Source organism: Pleuronectes platessa, chromosome 22 (genome assembly GCF_947347685.1).
Source record: "Pleuronectes platessa chromosome 22, fPlePla1.1, whole genome shotgun sequence".
Lineage (NCBI taxonomy): Eukaryota > Metazoa > Chordata > Actinopteri > Pleuronectiformes > Pleuronectidae > Pleuronectes > Pleuronectes platessa.
Genome location: NC_070647.1, coordinates 18,453,919 through 18,469,889, shown reverse-complemented (window position 1 = coordinate 18,469,889; position 15,971 = coordinate 18,453,919). Strand labels below are relative to the sequence as shown.

At 43.5% G+C, this 15,971-nt stretch overlaps 2 protein-coding genes across 4 annotated transcripts; both read left to right on the top strand.

Moving 5' to 3' along the window:
* The first annotated feature begins 1,014 nt into the window (after nucleotides 1–1,014).
* On the top strand, nucleotides 1,015–7,493 carry LOC128429105 (CCR4-NOT transcription complex subunit 2). Of its 3 annotated transcripts, none has more exons than XM_053415394.1 (15): nucleotides 1,015–1,116; nucleotides 2,719–2,850; nucleotides 3,031–3,094; nucleotides 3,330–3,477; nucleotides 3,877–4,095; nucleotides 4,383–4,462; nucleotides 4,564–4,695; nucleotides 4,780–4,910; nucleotides 5,078–5,198; nucleotides 5,303–5,459; nucleotides 5,639–5,700; nucleotides 5,869–5,918; nucleotides 6,018–6,118; nucleotides 6,289–6,433; nucleotides 6,772–7,493. In XM_053415394.1, exons 2-15 carry the CDS (start codon nucleotides 2,731–2,733, stop codon nucleotides 6,856–6,858), a joined length of 1,617 nt encoding a protein of 538 aa, XP_053271369.1. In that variant the 5' UTR covers nucleotides 1,015–1,116; nucleotides 2,719–2,730; the 3' UTR covers nucleotides 6,859–7,493. The 3 variants fall into 3 exon arrangements, with proteins under 3 accessions (XP_053271369.1, XP_053271368.1, XP_053271367.1); XM_053415393.1 differs by having other exon boundaries at nucleotides 3,031–3,103; nucleotides 4,564–4,689; XM_053415392.1 differs by having other exon boundaries at nucleotides 3,031–3,103.
* A 4,680-nt stretch (nucleotides 7,494–12,173) lies between these two features.
* Nucleotides 12,174–14,563, top strand: LOC128429223 (calcium-activated potassium channel subunit beta-4). Its single transcript, XM_053415496.1, has 3 exons — nucleotides 12,174–12,361; nucleotides 14,268–14,438; nucleotides 14,555–14,563. Exons 1-3 carry the CDS (start codon nucleotides 12,197–12,199, stop codon nucleotides 14,561–14,563), a joined length of 345 nt encoding a protein of 114 aa, XP_053271471.1. The 5' UTR covers nucleotides 12,174–12,196.
* Nucleotides 14,564–15,971: the final 1,408 nt, after the last annotated feature.

The following is a 15,971-nucleotide window of genomic DNA, read 5'->3' as shown; positions in this document are numbered from 1 at the left end:
TTTTAATTATAATTATATAATAGATTTTCATTCCATATGGAAACTGTTCTTAGAGTTGTCTGGTACACATTAAATTAATATCAATTTATCTGTGTAAAAGTGTATTTCCCCACTAATTAAAAATGAATTAGTAAAACCCAGCGAAAAAATGTATCTGGTCTTCAGAGGTTTGACCACAACATTCTCACAGACCTCAACAGTCTGTGGAATCACGTGTTGCTGTAAATATAATCCTGTGATTAGGTATCGTTCATAAAAGGTCAATACATTAACCTGAGCTGGAAGATTTGTTGAATTTTGGAAGATCAAAATAGATTTATTAGAATTTTTGAAAGAGATTGACTGAAGAATACATTCATATTCTAAATATAAACAAATAAATAAATTTACAATAATTTAAATGGACGTGGACGAACATTTCTCTGGATGATCAGAAACTATTCTTTCACAACAGGAGGGAACAGTGCAGTCGAGAAGAGTAAAGTAAAGTTACTATCGTGAAGTAACTTAGCAGTGCCACCAGTAAATTTGAAAAGAGTAGAATAAAGTAAAGTAACTATAGTAACGTAACATGGTTCATACAGTAAAGTAGAGTAAATTAAAACCGAGTGAAATAAAGTACAGTAATTGTAGTCAAGTAACATATCAAGGCTCATTAAGAACAGAGTAGAGTAGAGAAGAGTAAAGTAACTATAGTAGAGTAACGTAACGGGGCTCATCCAGTAAAGTATTACAGAGTAAAGTAACTATAGTAGAGTAACAGGACTCATCCAGTAAAGTAGTACAGAGTAGAGTAAAGTAACTATAGTAGAGTAACGTAACAAGACTCATCCAGTAAAGTAGTTCAGAGTAGAGTAAAGTAAAGTAACTATAGTAGAGTAACGTAACGGGGCTCATCCAGTAAAGGATTACAGAGTAGAGTAAAGTAACTATAGTAGAGTAACGTAACAAGCCTCATCCAGTAAAGTAGTACAGAGTAGAGTAGAGTAAAGTAACTATATTAGAGTAACGTAACGGGGCTCAGGGGTCAGAGGGGAAAGGTTTCCCAGCATCCTCTCTGATTTGCGAAGTGATGTCGGCCATCTTGGATTGTAGCGGGGAAGAAAGATTGATGCGGTGAGATTCTGCTTTTCTTCTTTTATTCACTGGTTCGGAGGTTCGGGGCCGAAGCGGAGCCGCTGAGAAACCCGGCCCGTGGGCTCGTGTGCACGGGACCGAACTGAGCGGAGAACCGAGGGCACTCGACTCTCACCGGAGCCGCGCGGCCCGGTTCTTTTTGTTGTTGTTTTGGGAAACTGACCAACGGAGGCGGCGCAGGCCCAAACCCGAATAAAACACACTTTTCCCGGTCAATGTCTCCGCCCGATAGCCTGTCCGCTTACCCGCTGCAAATCACACTTCACCGGCTCGACGGCCGGCGCTAAACCCGCTTTTAAGAGCTCGTGTAGCGGCCTTCTTACGGTGCTAATAGCCGAGCAGCTAGCTTGGTAGCGAGCGCTAGCTCCCATGCTAACGTACGCGTGTATTCCTATTGAAGCAGCCGTTAGCTTACGCGCTCTTGCTAGCTAGCGGTAGCTCCTGAAGCATTTGGAGCTAACACGGTAACGGAAGCTAATATGTAATATTATATTTCAGCTGCTCTGAGATCGTGACGCGGGTTGAGTCAGTTTGTGCGTGTTGTTGAAAACCAGCAGGAAACCTCGAGGTCTGATCCACGTCAGTCAGGTTGAGATGCTCTATTAGCTCATGATGCTAACATTAGCTTTGTGCTCCTTTAACGGACATGTGAAACCAGGAGAAAGAAGTTTCCTCTTCTAACGGCTGCTGGTCCCGTGTGGGTGCTGCACGGGAACTCACACCGGGAACCACGGGCTTTAAACACCGAACACAGCCGGGTTGGACCCGTTAGTAGCGCGTTAGCTCCATTAGCTGCTGCTCACCGGCTGCAGATTGCGGGTGTTGAGTTAACCTACTTTCAACCTGTGAAACCCCGCAGACATGGGTTCACATCCCTCAATGACCAGAGCTGCTCTGGAAACGTACGAATCCAGAGCTGCTGTGAGTTCACATCTGAACAGAGTTGAGTGTGAAGTGAGAACCAGGGCAGGTGATGACAGAAGCTGCTTCAGACTCTGATGTGCACATGCTCCAGACCGGTCCCCGGTTGGTCCAGCAGCTCTGAAGATGTGTTTCCACTCCACATCCACCTCGAACCCAAATCATGTAGTAAAACCCACACGTCATTTAATTTACTTTGTTTTCATGTACAACTAGTTCAATGTGAGGAATTGGACGTAACACCTGCTTGTTGAATCACAGATGCACCAACGTGTTCAGGGCTGTACACAACTTATACAGAATATTAGTTCTTAGTAAAGATAATGTCCGTTATCTGTCAATTAGTTTTTCATTTAACTCCTTGGTTTGTAAGTCAATCTCTGAATAGAATCTGAAGTTGACACCTTAACTAAATCTGTTTGGTTTGACCAGCGGTCGGGAACCCGAAGATGTTCAGTTTAATCTGAATTAAAAGAGAGAAAATCTTTGTTAAGAGGTTAAAATTTCGCTTCAATAATTATTCAATTATCCAAACAGTTGTAACTCATTTGCCTGTTGCCTCTTTACAAATATAGAAAGTTTAGTTCACAGGATCTTTAAGACGTGTGTGGTTCACCTCTTCAACGTGTTCTTGACCCGGTTTCCTCTCCGGCTCCTCAGGTGACACGAGGTATGTTTGGTGCTAACCGGAAGAAGTTTATGGAGGGGGGGGTGGAGAACGACTACGCGGACGACTCAAGCCTCTACTACAGCCAGCAGTCCATGTTCCCTCCTCACCGCCCAGATAAAGATGTGAGTTACTGCTACTCAGGGTTTTCTAAATCGATCTTCATCATTCACTCTATACCGTTTCATTATACATAGTTAAAGTATTGTGTGAAAGAATGGTGAATTACACCTACAGTGATAAACCTCATAACCAACACATCTCTACTGTTAATGAACGATCGGTTGGATTTCCTCTGTGTTCAGATGTTGGTGTCTTCCTCTGCTTCCTCTACGGGTCAACTGTCACAGCTGGGAGCCAGTTTATATGGTCCGCAGAGTAAGACGCACACAGACACACACTTGTCTCAGGACCCATTCAAATGATCAGTATTTGAGACACTTTCAGTTTCTACTGTACAAAGACAGATCTCATCATAAAGAGTTAAAACCTGTATTTTTCAGTCTAAGCTCAGAACTGTGTTTTTCTACAATGTTTAAACTGAGAAGGTTCATGTTTCACTTTTTGAATAAACAAGTTTTCTGTCTCTGTGTGTTTGTTGCAGGTGCGTTGGGGTTTCCCATGCGTGGTATGAACAGCAGCGCAGCACCTCAGTTAAGTCGAAGTGGTCTGAACCAGTCTGCCAGCCAGCTCTCCAGTCATGCCAGTACACCCAACTCTGGAACAATGCACACTCCTCCATCACCGAGCAGGTACGGCAAAAATACACGTCCACTGTTTTAATGTTTAGTTTCTTTTCAGTATTTATGTAGTTGTGCAGTTTAAAACGTGTCAGTGACGAGTTTACCAGCTTCCAAAAGTTTGTCTTGTTTTAGTTTGAAAAGGCTGCGGCTGCGTGTTAGTCAGGAAGAAGAGAAACTAAGTGTTTTGTAAACAATTATCCATCGCCCACACTCGTTCTGATTGGCTCTCATCAGTCACATGACTCTTCTACCAGCGGTGAATACAAAGTGCTGCTCACACTTCCTGTCAGTAACAGTTTCACCTCAAACCTCCAGCTGCTCGTGTTCCTCCTCTTCACAAACTGTATGTGAGCATGAAACCACAGAAGCACCTGGAGCAGCGTTAACCTCCCTGCTCTCTCCCTGCAGGGGCATCCTGCCGATGAACAGCCGGAGTGTCCTGAACCACAGCCAGCAGGTGGGCGGTCCCACGGGTCAAGCAGGAGGGATGGGGGGTGGCAGCGGCGACAGGGGGGGTGGCAGCGGAGGAGGGAGGAGCGGCAGCATGGGGAGTCCCAGCCGGTCGTCGCCCAGCATCATCGGGATGCCCAAACAGCAGCAAGCACGGCAGCCGTTCACTATCAACAGGTAACACAGACCTGGAGCCGCTTCACCGGGTCACTGACTGAATGTTCAATCACAGAATGAAACGTGGGGGGGGGGGTCTGAGGGGACTCGAACTCAGTCAAATGAATCTATCAAGATTCTCTCAGCTTCATGTGTTGAAACCAAAAACACAGAGTAACAGCAGTGTGACATTGTGGTTAGATCGATACCGGTGTTCACTTTCTCCTTTTGGTTTCAGTTTTCACACGAGTGTCATCAGTTCAGAGAGTAATCCAGCCCGTGTTGTGTGTCTGTGTGTTGTGTCTCAGTATGTCAGGGTTTGGGGTGAACAGGAATCCCGGCTTCAACCTAAACAACTCGTTATCCAACAACATCTTCAATGGAACAGGTGAAAAACCAGCTCATGGTGTGATACACTACTGGATCTTCATTGGTTTGAATGTGTGACTGAGCTCAGAAGTGTTTGTGTGTGTTTGTGTGTCTGTGCAGACGGCAGTGAGAACGTGACGGGGCTGGACCTGTCGGACTTCCCCGTGTTAGCAGAGAGGAGTCGGAGGGACGGAGGTTCGAATCCCACCCCGCTGCTCAACCCGCTGGCCGGTCGGGCGCCTTACGGTGGGAGTGTGTGATTTTATTTTTTTATTACTTTGACATATTTAGCTGCTGTCGACATATTGCTAACTGCCCTGTCCTCCTCTTGTCCAGTTGGCATGGTCACCAAGCCGTCCAGTGAGCAGTCACAAGACTTCTCGATCCACAACGAGGACTTCCCAGCGCTCCCAGGTCCCAACTACCAGTCAAAAGACCCCACCAGCACCAGTGAAGACAGCAAAACGGTGACTGAGCTCTTTCTGACTTTCGATTGTGACTAGAAATAGATTCAAACTGAAGGAAGTGGAAATGAATCTCACATCTCGAGCTCTGTTTCCTGTTCGGTGTCTTCGGCTCCTCTCTCTTGTTTTGTGTCTCATTTTTTTTTTACCTCCTTTTTTTGTCCAATCAGAATCTGAACTCGTCAGGAAAGTCCACCTCCAACTCAGATGGTCCAAAGTTCCCCGGGGACAAGAGCTCTGCACCGAGCAACAACAACCAGCAGAAGAAAGGGATCCAGGTTCTTCCTGACGGTGAGAGTCATGTGACACGTCCACGGGGGGGAGGAGGGGGGGGACGACGACCATATGAGCATATTTGAGTCTGAGCCGTTGTCTGTTGGTTTTTCGTGTCACAGGGCGCGTGACCAACATCCCGCTGGGCATGGTGACGGACCAGTTTGGAATGATCGGCCTGCTGACGTTCATCCGGGCGGCGGAGACGGACCCTGGCATGGTCCACCTGGCGCTGGGCTCTGACCTCACCACGCTGGGCCTCAACCTCAACTCACCCGAGTACGACACACACACACGCACACACAGACACACAAACCTGTTCTTCGTATAAAGCTTCAACAATTCTGGCTTCTATTTTGAGACTGAGTGCAAATCATGATCAGCATCGAACTAATCACGTGACTGCAGGTGTGGGAAGGGGGTGTGAACCTTAACGTCTCCTTTTCTGTCTCCTTCAGGAATCTCTACCCCAAGTTTGCGTCTCCCTGGGCGTCGGCTCCATGTCGACCGCAGGATATCGGTGAGATGAACGTTTGATTATTTGAGTTTATCCTGAAGATTCATGGAAGTCATTGATTCCTCTCGTGGTCACAAGCAGCTGCACAGAGACCATCATGGGGCTTCGTGTTTGCTGGATGTGTAAATAGTTTGTTGGAGTTTTTAACTTTGACGTAATTTCCTCCTTCAGACTTCCACGTCCCGTCAGAGTATTTAACCAACATCCACATAAGGGACAAGGTACGTGATTGAATTCAAATCACATGAGGGTGAAAGTGATTTGATGATTTCTGGTCTGAGTGTCTCGACTGACTTGAGTCTCTAACCTCCTGTTTGCAGTTAGCAGCCATCAAGTTGTCTCGATATGGTGAAGATCTGCTGTTTTATCTCTACTATATGAACGGTGGAGACCTACTACAACTGCTGGCTGCGGTAGAACTGTAAGAGGAACACACACACACACACACAGTAATTCATTTCATGGACATCTTGTTTTTAAAAGTACGACACACACTGAGAGAGACCGGATCTTCTCTGTCACCACAACAGGACGTTTTGAAGTGAGTCCTGATTGGAGGTTCTGTGTGTTTGTGTGTTTGTGTGTTTGCAGCTTTAACCGGGACTGGCGGTATCACAAAGAAGAGCGGGTCTGGATCACTCGGGCTCCGGGGATGGAGCCCACGCTGAAGACCAACGCCTACGAGAGAGGGACCTACTACTTCTTCGACTGCATCAACTGGAGAAAAGTGGCCAAGGTGAAAGTGAACAAGTTTAACTTTACATTCACTCAGTTTGAAATTAAACCCTTAAACTTATTTAACCCTCGTGAGTTTTGGGCTTTTAATCCCTTCATGTTCAAGAGCTGTTTTCAGTATAATGTTCCTTTATGACCAAAGTTTAAAGTGTAAATACAGATTTATGATGTGAACCTTTAATTTCGAAGTTGATTTAACACTGAGCAACATTCACCAATTTTAAATAAAAAGCAGGTAAAATATTTAATGGAGGTAAAATAAATTGAATCAGAATTTTATCAGTGATTCATTCATTCTGTTATGAAGTGACACATTTAAAACGTTCTCTTTGTTCGCAGGAGTTTCATCTGGAGTACGATAAACTAGAAGAACGGCCTCACGTTCCCTCCACCTTCAACTACAATCCTGCCCAGCAGGCCTTCTGATTGGCTGTCCCTCCTCCTGCCTGCCTGCCATTGGCCCTCCTGGCTCATCCATCACCCCCGTCTAGGTTTTATTCCACCTCCACACACATTTAAAGTGAATCTGGCCGTGAAGGAGTCGGGACAGGAGAGGACGTCCCGTCTCTTGACCTCTTAAGACTTTATCATTTTAACTTGACCGATTCTTCTTTGTTCTTTACCTCATTTTATTTTGTTTTTAACTTTATTTCCCACCCTCCCTCCATGGGTTTGGTTCTGTTTTGTGGAGCACAGACTAAATGTCAACAGACAGCACAGTACAACAATCACAGACACGAGTGCTGTAAATAACTGTCCATCTGATCGAGTGATTCTCGTTTCTACTCCGTCTTTCAGAATCTACTATTTTTTTGTCAAGAGAAGCTTTTAAGAAGAAGCAGATTTTAACACAGAACAAAGGATTCGATCACAAACGTCAGGATGGATAATTATTTCACTCTGTGTCTGAAGAACTCAAGATATTTATCAGTTTTCTTTATTTTTACCAGGTTTCTCCAACATTACACATCAGAGCACACACATCAGCAAACAGTGGACAGTCAGGAGAGGAAATGCAATGTACATTGTAGCACTATTTCATAATAAAAGGAGAAAAAACATCTTTTATTTTGGTTTGTTTTGTGCCGGAAGCAGCAGCAGCGGGTTTAGGAGAGAGACTCAGCTTTTGGGGTTTTAGCCAATTCACGTAAAGTTCAACAACCAGAAACAGAAGTGAATCAAAGTGATTTTAAACTAATTGGAATTATTATTTTCTTCTTATCAATAAATTCCTCATAAAGACCAGAACCAGGGACGTCACCAGAGTGGAGCCGACGACTGTGGTGAACATTTGGGGCAGAAGGAAACTTTATGTGGGACTGAGGGAAAATCAGATTTATTGATGTTTCAATAGTCTTTAGACAGTAAATACTCATCAATACAATATCACCACACGTCTCTTTAAATTCATTTTTAATAAATGACGCAGTGGAACAATAATGGAGGGTTAAGAAAAGGAGAAATACAGATTTTCCTTTTCACATCATGTCAGAACTCTGAGGATAAAAGTTTCAGACAGAATGAAAATGTCTTCACATCTCGTTCACACTCAGTTTTCATTCTCAGTTTTTCATTTCTGCTTTTGTCATTCAAACATCACAGTTCCTGTTTTCTCTCTGCAGCTCCTCATTTCTTCACCTTCAATATTTATTTCATTTTCTTTTCTTTAACCTCCTTCCTCTTTTCTGTCACCTCCCACGTTGACCTGCAGCGTCTGCTGCTGAGCGAGCGCTCCGAGGGGGAAGCAGCAAGAGTTTGATATTTGGGGAAACAGGTTTATTCACTTTGTGGCTGAGATTTAGTGAAGATTGACGTCAGTGCTGCAAATATGAAGCAGTCGATTGACCCGGTGGAACTTTCAGACGGGAGAAGGCTCCTCTCAGCTCTGACGACTCGTTCACACCTCGTTTGGTTCAGAGCTTCAGACGCTTCAGTTCAGTCTGGACCTGAACATCAGGTGTGAAGGTTCCTCAGAGCAGAAGAGGGGTTCTGGGTCTGGATCCACGTTCATTTGAACTAGTCTGGAGTACTGTGGAGTACTGTAGAGTACTGTAGAGTACTGTGGAGTACTCTGGAGTACTGTAGAAGCTAGAGACGACTGCTTGCAGCTTCCATGTTTAGCGCACAGACACGAGGTCGGTGTCAAATTTTCAAATCAGCCAAAAAATCTAATAAGCGAATCTTCCCAGATGTAAAACTTTTTCTTTAAGGTCTTGAAAAGTGATTTGATTTGAGTTTATATATTTCTTAGTTCCCTCCAGGAGTTCCCGACGTCCAGGCAGATGTGTGTGTGTACATATGTGTCTTTATATGTGTGTATGTATACACACACCGGAGATTCAAGGCAGTATTTTTAAGAAAACAGGAAAAACCAAAAATCTTTTTTCTGAACAATGCAATACCCGACTTCCTGTTACCATGGGAACCATGGGGACCACCTTCCAGCCGTCCGCTGCCGTGACGACGACTGTGACGGCGTTGCCATGACTACAGGGGCCAGTTTGTTGACACTACAGCAGAAAAGCCAAGGACACGCCCACAGATCCCATGTGACCTGCTCGACAAGATTTGATTGGAGAATTACGACTGAGGCCCTTGGCCATTGGCTGTTTTATTAAATATGGCAGCTAGTGTTTTAATAGGAAAAAGAATAAAATAAATATTCTGGTAATGAAATTCAACGACGAGTCTGGATTGTTTGTTTTGTGTTGACGTGGAAACTGTCATGTTTTATTTTTCAGGACTGAAAATGAACCGATCCTCGTTTTCTCCTGGAAGATGATCTTCAACGTGCAGATATAGATTTAATGCTTTAACGTTAACTTCATTTAAAATGAAAACAAACGCTTGTCTCCGCTGTGAATTAACGTTTTGTCTGATATCGAGTTTGACTGAAGTTGTGTTCATGCAACTTTCTATTTGAAAAGTTTATTTAGTCAAGATCAATCTGCAGATTGTAATATTATTACTGCAGATTTTTTACACTTGATCAATTCATTTTAGCTAAATAATGAAAAAAGGACAATTTAGGAAAAAAAAATTGATAAATTGTGTCAAGAAAAACGACACATTTTTGGTTTTTATGACATTTAAGAAACAACCAATTTTTCTGGAGCATTTTTCCTTTGAATAAACGTGATTCTGTGAATTGTCCGTTCAGACGACTGCAGTCGTTAGAAGGTTCAAGGAGCAGCTAACATTTTACATTTAATGCAGAAATGTGTGGATTTGATTTATGTTATTTCTCCACATTAAAGGACTCAAGTGGTCAATAAGGGCAAAAATCTTTTTTTGATGTTTCAAACAACATCTCTTTGAATGTAAGTTGACAGAAAACTGTTTCAGCCTATTGTCCACATGGCGGCGCCATATACCAACAAACCAACCGGCAGGAGAACGGGTTTATTAACATTAAAGAAGAATCGTTAAGTAAGTTCAAATTGAAATGAATTCCAGTTTTATATTTTGTTCTTGTTAATAAAGTAGAAATTTCATCTCTAAAGTTAAGTGATGATCATAAAACTGTAAATTCCTTCGTCACGTCTTCAGCAGCTAAATCTATTAAAATGATTCATGTGAAATTATTTGATAACATCAGTCTTTTAGTTTCATTACAGCTGAGTTGACACACACACACACACACACACACACACATGATACTACAGACACTAACACAGTGTGATTTTACTGAAGTGGTGGAATCAGTGGAGATTAAATGATTATTCAGAATTAGCTGCTGAAGACAAACAGATAACGAGTTAGTTTCACTCAATCTGTTGAATGATGTTATTTCCTTCACTTCACATCTAACACTCAATAATCTTACAGTTTTGTTTTCACTTAGTAAACTGTTATGTTTGTTTAATTCTGTCTGAACCTCGGTTATGTAACTGTGCATTAACGTGTGGGAGTGAGAACATGAGACTTTATTTAGTTCATTTCTCACTGAAGCAGAAGAAAGATCCAGAAAGATCCAGAACCGGGTCCAGCTCCGATCCACCGTCTCCAGCTTCAGAAGGAACGTTCTGATTTCATCTGTTAGTTGATCATCAGGAGATTAATCATCAACCATCTTCACAGGAGAACCAGGATCTGTGTCATAAAATATCAAAATGTCAGTTTCCAGCTTCTCAGAAGTGAGAATTTGATGCTTTTCTTTGTCATATGACAGTGACCTGAAATATTGATAACACAATATGAACTTAACACAACCAACACCTGCACCAATCAGTGACAGTCATTTTACAAATAATGTAGAACCAAGCTTCAAATTAGAATTAATATCATGAATCATTGAGTAAAATGTCCTGCACGAGTTTTGTGTTTTGTCCAGTTCTGTTTCTCACTGCAGATAAAACCTTGTGTTGCACATAAAGTTGTGTATTTGATGCAGAACGAAGCTGCACGAGGAGGATTTCATTTCTGTTGATTGTTGGATTTTCAGCCAAATGTTTCCTCCTACGTCAGAGCAGCCGGAGCCGAGCGTCCTAATCGTCTGAATGTGGATCTGAGTCGATGCCCTTTTACATCTATTGTTATTTGTTTTATTCTCTGTAAACAGAGGAGCTTCTAAGGGAACCAGCTGACCCTGGACCTGCACTTTGACCTCATGTCATTAGGTCTCACCCAGTTTGTGAGTCCGACTGGGACTGGGCCACTGGTTTCTCTCTGCTGTTCTCCAAACTGTGGTTTCCTGTTGGCTCTGCAGAGACACGTGGCTCCTCCGCGCTGATGTCCGTTGATATTTGTAATCTCTTGATCTGCAGAGATGATAATAATCCTGCCACATGCCTCCCTGATTACCAGTGCACCCTGCTGAGCTGCTCTCTGGAGCTTCATGCACCAGGAACAAGCACAGAGAAGAAACTCTTCATATCCACATCTGTACTGCAGCCTTTCTCTTTTTTATGTTTATATTTATTTATGTTCAATGAATTCCATAAAGAACAATGTTTATTATTTCTGCACTGATTTCCACCAAACCTCTTCTTAACATGTGGATTGTGTTATTTATTGTCAAACTAACAGGAGGAAAGTGTGAGTCGACCATTTTCCTCAGTGAATTAGTGAAACAGGTTGAAGTTCCAACGAGAAGCTTCTGAGTTCAAGTCTCTATTTGTTAGTTCGGTCTTTTCTCTTCAGAGAGAAATCGATGATCGATCCTCGGAGGCCATCTGGAGACTGGTTGCATCTTTAACACACACACACGCACACACACACACACACACACACACACACACACACACACACACACACACACACACACACACAGTGAACTGAAACCATATTGATCCCTGGACAGAAACAGTTTCATCACCTAATGAAGTACAATTAACAGAATAAACTTTGTAAATGACCCTGAGGAGAATTAACAAAGAACAGAGTCAGAGAATCCTGTAGCTTTGACATTTGTGTTGAAGTTACACAATTATATCAAAAGAAGAGAGCGAGAGGGAGAAAGAGAGAGAGAGAGAGAGAGAGAGAGAGAGAGAGAGAGAGAGAGAGAGAGAGAGAGATATGGAGGATAACTGAAACCATGAAACCAGGAAACAGATGTTGTTTAAACTCAACAATTTATCAGCAGGAGAGACAGAGTCACCTATCTCTCTCTCTCTCTCTCTCTCTCTCTCTCTCTCTCTCTCTCTCTCTCTCTCTCTCTCCTCTCTCCCCCTCCTCTTTCTTTCTCTCTCAGTCTCTCTCTCCCCTCCTCTCCTCCTCTCCTCCTCTCCATGCCGGTGGAGGAGCCTCACTCCTCGGAGCAGCCATGGCGAAGATCCGGGTGTCGTACGAGTATTCGGAGGCGGAGGATAAGAGCATCCGTCTGGGCTTGTTCCTGATCGCCTGCGGGATCCTGAGCCTCTTCATCCTCGGCTTCTGTTGGCTGAGCCCGACGCTGCAGAGCCTCCAGAGCAAACCGGCCAACTGCACGGTGAGTGCGGCCAGCGGCTCGCGGCCGCCCCGCGGGCTGGAGCTGCTCCTGGAGCTTCTATGAAACATGAACAAGTGTTAATGAGTTTAATCATCTTCATGTTCTCTGTGTGTCTCTCTGTCAGGATCTAAAGTTATGCAACCATTACTCTGTACAATTAGTTTCTTAAAAAGTCTTGTTGTGAACATATGAATAATTATTTATTAATTTATCAGAAAACCACAGTAAACTGAGGAGTCTGCATTTTTCTACATCAGGGATTGAGCAGCTTGGAGACAGATAGATTAATAATACAGTAATTAAAAGTCCTCATCGTGTCCTGATGATTCCACCATGTTACTTTTTAAATTGAATATTAATCCCCTTGTAAAGGATTTTGAAGTATTTGTTTACTTTAATACATTTCAGTGTTTGTAAAAGTCCTTATTTAAGTTGTGACGTCAGAGGATTCCTGGAGATGATCTGAGTTTCATAAACAAATCAGGTCACTATGATGGACAGGTCCTGTCAGTCATCAGAACTGACAGGACCTGTCAATCATCAGTCAGCCTGTCAGTGATGCATGTGGAGACAGTGATTGGTTGATCTAAATAAGCTGTAGATCTGATCTCTGGTCTTATTGGTTGTAAAACTTGATGCACTATATGATGTCATTGTTCAGATTATATTGTAGTGTCATGATGACATCATTCCTACAAAGTGGATGCAGAGAACTGAATGATGTCACTGACCGTATGACATCATATGAAGGTTTTCTGGGATCAGGATCAGCTTCATTTAGTCTCCTCTCTTTCTGAGCCTCGTGTTTCTGACGTCTCGTTCGGGATCTGAACCCGCGTCACGTCGCCTGTGATTAAAGTACTTTACTTTAGGTTTGACACAATCTCCAGCTCAGGCCTTTTCCTTCAGATTTATGAAGTCATTCATTTCAATCTTTTCCTGTCGATACAAAGTGAGTTTCTCCACCTTCAGAGGTTCACGTCATAAATCACAAGCGTCCACACTCTGCTGTTCACTGGAAAGATGAAGTCAGACCTGATTTATTCGGCTGTTAGCTTATTGCATTGTCCTGAAACAACGTTCATGCATTATACAGAGTGGAGTGGGTTTGTGTGTGTGTGTGTGTGTTTTATAAATCACACAAAGTCCTGTGGCCGTTAGAGGACTCACTAATCCACTGGTTCACATAAATCTCATTCTTTAGCTCGCTGACCTCCTGACTGATGAAGACGCCTCGGACTTCATCAAATCTGAAAGGATTGATTTTCTGTTTTACGTCCTATTGATATTTGTTTATGTCAGACTGGTAATGAGCAGAGAGAAGAGCTGCTGCCTTGCTCATCGCTGCCATGTGGAAGATCCAAATCCTTACAAGCAAATTCAGGAATAAAACTTATCTTCAATACAAGCTCTCGACCAATCAGGAGTCAGTCTCAGCTGTCAATCATCTCGTCTCAGCCGGTTTTTATATCATCAAATAACTGATTCAAACCAAACTGATCAGAAACTTGAAGAAACATCAGAGAGAGAAGAACGAGCTGAAGTGACAGAAACATCTTTAACATCTACTTTGAGTTTCGAGTTTAGTCCATGTCCCGTCTGCTAACATGGAGGAGGAGGGGTTATAATCCTGACTGCAGCCTGCCACCAGGGGGCGATCAGGCTTCTTTTGGCTTCACTTTGGAAACTGCTGTGTCGTCCATCTTAACTCAAAGTCTATGACCTGGATCCCACTGACTTTAGTGAGACTCTTTAGCGCCACCAGCTGCTCAGTTGTGGTTTTGAGTGAAACATCTGAGATTCACACTGATTTCAGCCGGAAGTTCACGGCTCCTCCTCCTCCTCCCCCCCTCCTCCTCCTCCTCCCCCTCCTCCTCCTCCTCCCCCTCCTCCTCCCCTCTCTCAGGTGGTGTCGGTGCTGCGTCCGGAGGAGATGTTCGAGTGTGTGTTCACGTGTGGAGCCGACTGCAAAGGGACGTCCCTCTATCCCTGTCTCCAGATCTTCGTCAACAACTCGGAGTCCAGCTCGGTGGCTCTGCTGCACTTCGACGAGCAGCAGCTGGTCCTGAACCCGAAGGTAGGAGGGACGCTCGGGGGGTCCGGGACCAATCACAGAGTGTCTTATTATGACGTATATTATTATAAATCACTGGCATCAGCTTCTCTAATGGGAACATGTGTTGTTTCTCAAAGTTGCCATGAAAAGAAACTCAGCATCTTTCTGAATGTTAACCAGACAATTTCACTTCATCAGTTATTAAAGGAAATTGTCAGAGATTATGTTATAATGAAAGAAGCTCAACATAAAACCACAATATCAAATGATCAGAATAATGACTCCCTGTGGAAGTCGCACAAATCTCTGACGAAGTAATGACACAAAATCCACAACAATAAAATGAGGTCATCCATTTATGTGACGATGAAGAATCAGAGGCTGAGATGATAAACATGTTGGTGAAGCAGTGAACTCATTTATCTCATTTTAACACAGTCAGATGAACGAGAGTAAATTAAATTAAACAGTTTGTGAAATCAGATCTAGTTTCATGTTTAAAAGGTGAAACACTGTGAATCAGACGTGAAGCTCTCACAGACTAAAGAGGAGCAGCAGCAGCTCCGTGAACTTCATGTGATTTCAGATCTTTGTTTAATCCGCTGAGCGTCTGATTGGTTTTTGTTTGGCAGCAGCTGGAAGTGAGACGAGCAGAAATAGATCCGCGGAGACACAACTCACCATTAAACCACTCAGTGTGTGAATGGAGCTCTTGGAGCGTCAGTACCCAGCAGCTGACAGACTCTGGATCAGGTTCAAGTGGAGCTGCTGCTGTGTCTGTTCCCACTGCGTCTGTGCTCTTAACGGCTCTGGATCAGTACTGACCTGACAGAGTGGTGGTTGTGGGTTCACGTGATTTGATTAAGAAGCATCACCTTCCTCTGGGATCTTTGATTTTCCACTAATTAATTTGGCTGTGATACCGTCTGATGATTCTCTTATTCATCAAGTGAAAGAAAAAGCCCGAGTCATCATATTGAACAAATGAAAAGCTTCACACGTTTTCACACTCGACTCAAACTCGACTCTGATCACGAGTCGTCGTCTCAGAGAAGAAACAACGAGACGTCACAGAATCATTTCAAATCTGGTGAAAAGACAGAAACCCAGAGAAAGAGGCTGAAGAAGAAGCACAGATAGAAACCGACATGTTAAAGTGACATGTTGCACTACAACATGTGAGTGTGAGATTGTGTGTGTGGCGCTGGGGGGGGGGGGGGGGGGGGGGGGGGGGGGGCTGCATATGTCGGCCATGTGTATAATGGAGCTTCCACCGGGAAGAAGGAGAATATTAAATAATAAATCAGTTGTACAGACGAGGACAGTCCATGTCTGTATGTCTGATGGTCAGTGGGACTTCTTCTTCTTCTTCTTCTTCTTCCTCCTCCTCCTCCTCCTCCTCCTCTCTACTTCTTCTTCTTCTTCTTCTTCTTCTTCTTCTTCTTCTTCTTCTTCTTCTTCTTCTTCTTCTTCTTCTTCTTCTTCTTCTTCCTCCTCCTCCTCCTCCTCCTCCTTCTACTTCTTCTTCTTCTTCTTCTTCTTCTTCTTCTTCTT

Coding starts and splice junctions, on each gene's coding strand:
- LOC128429223 (XM_053415496.1), top strand. CDS start 12,197: ATGGCGAAGATCCGGGTGTCGTACGAGTATTCGGAGGCGGAGGATAAG. Junction 12,362..14,267: donor GCAAACCGGCCAACTGCACG/GTGAGTGCGGCC, acceptor CCCCTCTCTCAG/GTGGTGTCGGTGCTGCGTCC.
- LOC128429105 (XM_053415392.1), top strand. CDS start 2,731: ATGTTTGGTGCTAACCGGAAGAAGTTTATGGAGGGGGGGGTGGAGAAC. Junction 4,696..4,779: donor TCGGGCGCCTTACGGTGGGA/GTGTGTGATTTT, acceptor CCTCTTGTCCAG/TTGGCATGGTCACCAAGCCG. Junction 6,119..6,288: donor CTGCTGGCTGCGGTAGAACT/GTAAGAGGAACA, acceptor GTGTGTTTGCAG/CTTTAACCGGGACTGGCGGT.